This window comes from Otolemur garnettii, unplaced genomic scaffold, assembly GCF_000181295.1.
Source record: "Otolemur garnettii isolate 467f Iridium unplaced genomic scaffold, OtoGar3 scaffold00007, whole genome shotgun sequence".
Taxonomy (NCBI): Eukaryota; Metazoa; Chordata; class Mammalia; order Primates; family Galagidae; genus Otolemur; species Otolemur garnettii.
In genome coordinates, this window is record NW_003852402.1 from 20,572,090 (window position 1) to 20,581,000 (window position 8,911).

The 8,911-nt window shown below is 34.8% G+C and overlaps 1 protein-coding gene across 3 annotated transcripts in view; it reads left to right on the top strand.

Annotated features, from left to right (window-relative positions):
- Positions 1 to 8,911, top strand: part of UHRF1BP1L (UHRF1 binding protein 1 like) — a 93,135-nt gene that overhangs the window by 42,236 nt on the left and 41,988 nt on the right. For all 3 annotated transcript variants that reach the window (XM_023509418.1, XM_012801280.2, XM_023509417.1), the window contains 4 exons: positions 1,061 to 1,152; positions 5,813 to 6,002; positions 6,479 to 6,619; positions 7,717 to 7,887. In XM_023509418.1, the coding sequence (XP_023365186.1) occupies positions 1,061 to 1,152; positions 5,813 to 6,002; positions 6,479 to 6,619; positions 7,717 to 7,887 (594 nt within the window). The remainder of the gene's footprint in view (positions 1 to 1,060; positions 1,153 to 5,812; positions 6,003 to 6,478; positions 6,620 to 7,716; positions 7,888 to 8,911) is intronic.

Here is an 8,911-nt window from a genome sequence, read left to right on the forward strand (position 1 = left end):
GGGCTGGGGATTCGAACCCGCCACCTTAGGTGTACGTGGCTGACGCCTTAGCCGGTTGAGCTATAGGCGCCGAGCCAAGGACATCTTTCTTCAAGGAAAATTGTGTTAACTGAGAAAGATCTTTGTCCACTGTGGTAGTGTGGGTTTTGTTTTTTTCTATTTTCCTGCTTATTTCATATTTTCCATAGTTTAATGTCTTATATTTCAAATCTTAGTTTGGGATAAGATTTATTTTTTTTTTTAGAGACAGAGTCGCACTTGTATTGCCCTTAGTAGAGTGCTGTGGAGTCACAGCTCACAGCAACCTCCAACTTCTGGGCTTAGGCAATTCTCCTGCCTCAGCCTCCCAAGTAGCTGGGACTATAGTGCCCACCACAATGCCTGACTATTTTTTGTCGCAGTTTGGCCGGGGCCGGGTTTGAACCTGCTACCCTCAGTATATGGGGCCGGCGCCCTACTCACTGAGCCACAGGCACTGCCCTGGGATAAGATTTTTAAGTTGATTAGCCAGGCCCTGTGGCATGTGCCTGTAGTCCTAGCTACTCTGGAGACTGAGACAGGAGGATTGCATGAACCAGGAATTGGAGGTTACAGTAACCTATGATGACACCACTGCACTCTATATGGAGTAACAGAGTGAGACTCTGTCTTGAAAAAATTTTATTAATTTAGTAATACATAATCTTACCTATCCAATAATAATGTAATACATCTGGGATTAGAGATTTTATTTCCGTAAAATCTGATGATCTCAGCAGTTAATGACTACTTTTTTAAAATTTCAGATTATATGAGGGTACAAACAATTAGGTTATTAGTGACTACTTCTTAATGTTTCATGTCTATATTACCTATACAGCTTTCTCACCAAATAATGAAGGAGTGCTTTGGTTTCTTTTTTATTGTGTTTGTCTTTTTAGACTTATAGAATGACACTTAAAATGACTCTTTTCACTTGGTGTCTACTTTGCTCCTGAAGAAATGAAAGAGCAGATAGTCTTACAGTATATTCAGCATGTACATAAAATATAACTGTCTGTATTTCTATCATTTTTATTAGTCCCTGGATAAAGTAATAATGGAAATGAGTACATGTGAAGAACCCCGACCCCCTAATGGCCCATCACCAATTGCTACTGCTTCAGGACAAAGGTAAGCTATTTCCATTAATTTGTATACCTGTCTGTGGGAGTTCTTTTCTGTAGTCAACTCTGTTATCTGCAGTAATGAGACATAAAGAAAATAAAATCCCTCAACAGCCTCTATTTCAGTCACCTTTTCCAGCAAACATTTCACAGACTTCATTTTTGCAAAAGTAGCAGGCATGAATTTCAGCTTGTGTATTCTCCTTGCTGTCCGTGCAATTAAATAGTAATGATCAACCACAGGCCCAGCAGCTGAAAATGGAAGCAGAAGAGCTGAGGTGCTCTCTAAGTCAGACGGTCTCCTAGCTTCTGAGTAGTTGCTCTGCATGTCCGTTTTTCATCATGAGTGGAAATTTTGACTAAATTAAGTTGATGCCTATTGGGTTACTCTTAACTCATTAAGTGTAAAATGTTTGTACCTTACACAAGTTGTATTTTGGTAGATAAAAATGAGATGCTAATAAAGTAGAAGCATTGGGACCATTTCATAAAGCCTTCTTGAAAAGTTAGAATATGTCTCTACAAGTTTTTGCTAAAAATTGCCTGCTTATTTTTTTTGCAGTCAGTAAATTTGGATCTTGTACTGTACTTCCTTTTCCTGAGGCAGAATCTCTGCATTATTTATTCACATAAAACATTCACATAGTTTTTAATGTGTTTGGTGCCTCCTCATGCTACATAACATGGCAGCCCTGAGCATCTATAGATCCTCAAACTGTGGCCTGCGGGCCACCTGCAGCCCGCCTAGGACATCTATCCGGCCCACTGGGTGTTTTTGCCGCCTGCCTGTCCTGCTTAGCAGCCAACTTATCCTGGGGCCTGCAGGATGGTCTGAGGGACAGTGAACTGGCCCCCTGTTTAAAAAGTTTGAGGACCCCTGATGTATAGCATTCTAGGTGCCATGTAAAACCATTAATAACATTCTTTTTTTAGGGTGAATGCTTCATCTGTGCCCAGACGCACTCACATCAACCTTTCACAAAGGTTGATCCACTTTTTTAATCTGCATTCTATGAGAATACTGACACAATGATCAATGGTTTATAAATGGGAATCTAATGGTAATCCATGATGGTCATGTTTATCAGGTGTACAGTTCATATTTATGCCTGACTAGGGAAGGAGCTTTTGTATTTACTTCTTTGTAATTTATGCATCATTCAGCAACTTGAGATTTCAAACTAATGATTTCAGGTTTCATGGGAGTAGATGGTTATTAGATTAGCTAGTGCTGGAAATGGTCGAAATGAGCTATTTTGGTGCTTTATTAAATCTACAAACTATTTTAAGCTCCTTTTGTGATTCAGTAGGTCTTGAATAGAAGAATGTGAATATGTAATTTTAACAGGTTGTTATCGTCACACATCTTAGAGAAGCACTGATCTATTTGATTTTGTTTCTAGCTAAGATTAAAATAGAGAAATTAATAATGAACAGGCTGCTCCTTCCTCGTGCAGATCCTGTCAACTGAAAATACTCCCATGTATTAATGATCTATTAAACATTGTAAGTTCAGAAACTTGATTTTTTCACTTCACATAGAGGAGAGAAATATCTATGTAAGAGTAATCAAACTCAGAAGAGACAGTTATGCCTTGGTATGTGGGGAACTGGTTTCTAGGACCCCCCAAGGATACCACAACCCATGGACTCTCAAGTCCCTTTAATAAAATGATGTAACATTGGCATATAACTTATACATATCCTCTTGTGTACTTTAAATCATGTAGCACTTACAATAATTCCCAATACAAAGCCTACACATCACTTTATTCATACGATTCAACATACCTATTGCACTGCAAAATCAAGTTTTGCTTTTTGAAATTTTGTGGAATTTTCTTCCCCCTGAATATTTTTAGTTAGAGTTTGGTTAAATCATTGATGCGGAACCCATAGAAAGAGAAGGCCAACTATATTTGTAAGTAGGAATTTCATCTTCTAATATTAATAGATGACAGGCGTACCCTAAAAAATGTAGACTTTGTTCATTGATTCAGGCTTTACCCTTCTGGGGGTAGATCCTGGAATATACATTGTTACATTTTTTAATCTGTATAGAATTAGAGGTGGGATTGTATATTCTAGAGGATTTTCCCACACTTTTATTATAGGAAGGTTTCCATCTTGAGTGACCAGTATTTGTCTTTAGGATCAAAGCAGCTCATCTCTAAGATGCTGATGAGTTCTTGGTCTTTATTTCTCAATTTTCTAAACTCCACTCAGTTGGCCACTTTGTTTTATAATAAAATTATCTAAGAGAAGCCAGGGAGTATGTAAATTATTACATATATACCATTTCACATAAGGACCACAGCAGCCTTTTCAGGCAGGTATTATTTACACGTAAACATGAGTCAGCTGAGGCCCAGAGACTTTCAAGAGCTTATTAATAATAATGTAGAGTCGGGTAGTGTCTAAGAATGCTTCAATGAACAATGGACTGCATATAGGATAGTGTTCCCCTAAGTTTATAATGCCATTTTTGTTGTACCTTTTCTGTGTTTAGATTATGTTTGAAGGCAAACTTCATATTGTGGTATAGTGATCTACAGGGTTCAGTATCGTAGCATGCTGTCTAGGCGCAATAGTCTGTACCATGTAGTGTAGGTATGTGGTGTTTTTAGTTCTTATAAAGATTTAATCTCTTTGGTTAAATGTATTCCTAGATATGTAATTTTTTTTGTAGCTATTGCAAATGAGATTAAGTTCTTAATTTGGTTTACATAAGCTAGGTTTACATAAGTACCCTCTGTCACATTCCCACAGTGACACCATTCTCCACTCTCTATGGAGAATGTACCTCCATATTAAGCAATGCACAACTGTACTACTATTAATAGTAGTATCTATTAATAATAGTATGTAGGGCCAGCACAATGGCTTATTCCTATATAATCTTAGCACTTTGAGAAGCCAAGATATAGTATCATTTTGTAGAAATGACAACTCACTGCGCTGCTCAGACTGCTCTTGAACTCCTGACTTGAGGCCAGGAGTTCAAGAGCAGTCTGAGCAGCATAATGAGTTGTCATTTCTACAAAAAATAGTCCCAGATACTTGGGAGGCTGGTAAAGAAGAAGGCAAATTATCTCTGTTTGCTGATAATATGACTCTACGTTCTCCTCTAAAGACTCCTAGATTTGATTAAATGACTGTTGTGCAAAGTTTCGGGATACAAAATCAGCAGCATTTCTAATACTACTGTCAGTCAAGCTGAGAACCAAATTAAGAACTTAATCTCATTTGCAATAGCTACAAAAAAAATTACATATCTAGAAATACATTTAACCAAGGAGATTAAATCTTTATAGGAACTAAAAACACCAATGAGGGAAATTGTAGATGATACAGACAAATGGAAAAACTTCCCATGTTTATGGATTGGAAGAATCTAAATGGTTAAAATGTCCACATTGCTCAAAGTCACTTATAGATGTAATATTCCTACCAAAATACCAAAGTCATATTTCACAAATTTAGAAAAAATAATTCTAAGTCTCATTTGGAACCAAAAAAGAGGCTAAAGAGCGTAACTGGCCAAAGCAGTGTTAAGCAAAAAGAACGTGTTTGGAGGTTCACATTACCTGACGTAAAATTATAGTACAACTCTATAGTAACAAAAACTGCATGCTACTGCTATAAAAACAGGCATGCAGGCCAATTGAACAGAATCGAAAACCAGAAATAAAATGCTGCTTATCCACAACGAACCACAAAGTCAGCATGGGTTCTTGAGGCAGCCAAGTGGAGGTATCTGGTGAGCATTCGAGTATTATAATCTATAGTACCACTAAAAAGATTGATGGAGACATAACTTCAGGTATGATGATCACGTTGATGATGGTTGATGTGATCTGTCAGATGGGCAAACTTTCAGCACCCCTTTGCTACCCTGTGTCAGTGTTCTGTATTGCACTTACACTGTGCTGCATGTTCTCAGAATGTGGCCTCTCCTTTCCTGCCTCTCTGTGTCTTTCTTCCTGCTTTTTCTCATTCTAAGATTTCTTTTTGTAGAATGTTCATTTGTTTTTCCTAGATTTATTTTTCCCTAGTTGGAAACAATCTATTCCTCCATTTAGGTATACTGTTTTTTTCCTTTTTAAAAAATAATTTCAGACTTGTGTTATAGTTACTAAAGATACACATATCTATATAATACATATGATATATAATATATATGTTATTTTTTTCTTTAGCCTTATAATGCTACAACTAAATTTTAGTTTGCTTCATGTGCCAGCATCATCTCAGTGGTAGATGATCACTAAACATTTGTTAAATTGAATTAGAGAATGTGAATTTTTTCTGACGTTATTCCTAAATCATGAGGTTATATTCTAGTTGGACTCTGTAGCCTTGTTTGTATGAAGAATTTGGCTCTCGTTTGCTTTACAGATGTCAGTCATCTGGATAAATGCTTTTTGAGAGTAAAAAACTGTACATATTGGTTGTGTTAAGGTAGAAAGTAACTTCTAATTTTATAAAATACTTTTCATTTTGAGAAGAGCATTTTTTATAATTTATATCTAACCTGACTAAGTGTTTGTTTTAACAAAAATGGATAATATTATAGTAGCTTATATGTATACTTGTAAGAGTATCGCCAGGTAACTTCTATTACATTTTTTTTTTGCTTTAACACCTTATTTTATTTTTTTTTCCAGTGAATATGGCTTTGCTGAAAAAGTAGTTGAGGGAATTACTGTTTCTGTAAATTCCATTGTCATCAGAATTGGAGCAAAAGCCTTCAATGCATCCTTTGAACTTTCTCAGCTGCGGATCTATAGTGTAAATGCAAAGTGGGAACATGGAGATTTAAGATTTACTCGTATTCAAGATCCACAAAGAGGAGAGGTAAAGATTTTTTTTTCTTTTTTAAAAAATTGTTTTAATCAGTCATTAATAAAAGAAGATACTTAAAACAAATCACAACTTACAGTTGCCCAGATTCACTAATGGCCAGATTACACTTCTTTTTGCTTTATTACTTTTGGTCATTAATTTCCTAGCTACTCAGGATTAGAATTTTTAATTTTCACAACCGTGGTATCTAAATGCTTCTTGGTCATGTGATTTAAATATTCTTTTTACTTTATATTAGTTAAATTGCTTAGAATAAAATATTAACAGCTTTATAAATGATGAATGTTTATAGAGATGTATTAAATTTGAAGGAAGTATACAATTTAAAAAAAAATGAAATTATGATGAATATATCCCAAATGTCATATGAAAATTGAGAAGATACATTTGGCTTGTTTTTATAAATCTGTGTGTTTCTTATTCTATTTTGCATGAGTAAGTGAAGCTAATCTGTGTCTTCTCCTTAGGTTTTGACATTTAAAGAAATAAATTGGCAGATGATACGAATAGAGGCAGATGCTACCCAAAGTTCACATCTTGAAATTATGTGTGCACCTGTTAGGTTAATAACCAACCAATCCAAAATCAGAGTCACCCTTAAAAGAAGAGTAAGTCAACAGGATTTCCTTTGTGATTCATATGTTAATTATTGAAATTGACTATTAGAATTAACTATAGGAAATTTAAAATAATTTTTTAGGTGAAATATTCAAATGTGAGTATTAAATATTCACCTGTAGCATATTTAAAACAACACGAAATCAAGGGAGATTAAATTCTTCAAACAATATTTGCAGAAATCCATTGTAATCATAACATTTCTCAGGCTTTTAAATTTAATATCTAGATTTTCATAGTTTTTTTGTCTTTGATAAGGTAAATAGATTGCTTTCTGAATTGCTAAGTATTTTATGAATACTGTTTTATAATTACTGATTTTTTTTCTTCTACGAACTCTTCCTCAGAGTAAGGAACAAAGCTTTCATTATGAGTAGCAAAGCTATTAACTTTAATAAATTATACGATGTGACTGGTAACTTAGAAGGCAGTGACTCGAGGATATCAGAAGTTGTGAGTCCACTATAGTTCATGAAATGCAGACTTTTTTTTAACCATGACTCAAATAGTCTCAACAATTTTTTATTTGGCATAAATAACTATACTAAGTAAATTTGAAAATATATGTATTTTTTAGAGTATAGGGTTAAAAAAATCTTCTGAAATAAGACATGTTTATACAGTAATATTCCAATTTTTAATGTTAATGCCCTTTCTCTACTTAGTTGAATTAATTTTAGTAATTATGTGAATTATCACCCATAAATGCAAAGTTAAGCTATGTAAGTGCTATGTAACTTGTTAAGGTACAGGGACAGTATTTTTAATTTTTAATGTTAATGCCCTTTCTCTACTAGAATTAGTTGAATTAATTTTAGTAATTATATGAATTATCAACTTTTTAAGTGCAAAATTAAAATATATAAGTGCCATATAACTTGTTAAGACATAGAGATTTGTCAGTCTTTTGTTACACTGTATCTCTAGTACTCAGAGATATCCTTTTTTATAGGAACTCCGTAAATATTTATTGAATAAAGAAGGAATACATATTTATTCCATTCAAATACTTTTTAAACTTCTTAAAAATACAAATGTAGTATGTTTTATTTCTTCATTTAATTTTGTAAATCATTTTTCCCAACAGTTAAAGGACTGTAATGTCATAGCAACAAAATTGGTTCTAACATTGGATGACTTATTATGGGTTTTAACGGATTCCCAGTTAAAGGCTATGGTACAGTATGCAAAATCTCTTAGTGAAGCTATAGAAAAATCAACCGAACAAAGGAAGAGTATGGCTCCTGAACCTACACAGGTATGCTACAAAGTTGACAGCAGAAAGATTTACATTGCAAGTTAATAGTTTAAAAATAAGAATGGTTTCCTTGGGTAGCGCCTGTGGCTCAAAGGAATAGGGCGCCAGCCCCATATGCTGGAGGTGGTGGGTTCAAACCCAGCCCTGGCCAAAAACTGCAAAAAAAAAAAAGTTTCCTTTGTTATTTTTATTATTATTATTTTTGGAGACAGAGTCTCACTATGTCACCCTGAGTAGAGTGTAGTGTCACAGCTCACAGCAACCTCAAACTCCTGGGCTTAAGCGATTCTCCTGCCTCAGCTTCCCAAGTAGCTAGGACCACAGGCGCCTACCACAATGCCTGGCTATTTTTTGGTTGAAGTTGTCATTGTTGTTCGGCAGGCCTGGGCTGGATTTGAACCCACCAGCTCCAGTGTATGTGGCTGGCGCCCTAGCTGCTGAGCTACAGGCACTGAGCCAAGAATGGTTTCCTTTAAATGAAGTAGATTGTGTGAGACATTTATTTCAAGAATCTTCTTTATCTAGATTTCTTCTATGTAATTTTATATAAATGGTATCTATAGGCATGCATGTTAAATGTGTTAGTATCTATATGATGCTTGTTTAGAACTCTGTAGTAGGCACTAGACTTAATGACAGAAAAATTTTCATATTATGATACCTCTTTAGATACTCAGTTTCAAAGGACACACCACCTTGTTTAGGAGAGAGCACAGTACTAAATCATATCACAGAGGCTTCTACAAAGTAATAATTTGCTGTTATGGGATATATAATGATAGATACAGGGCTCATATTTGTTATCTTTTAATATGTAGAACTAGGAATATTGAAATAAACTGCTTTTAATAACCATATTTTCTAAAACAAGTGCTATAAACATGTAAAAATAACTACAGTAGAACCTCCATAGTTTACTACCTCTGTACCTTGACCACCTCCTGTTGACCTGATTGTCATAGAGTGGACATGCAGCACATGCACATATCAATACAGTGAGCCTGGTTTTTTTTTTTTTTTTTTT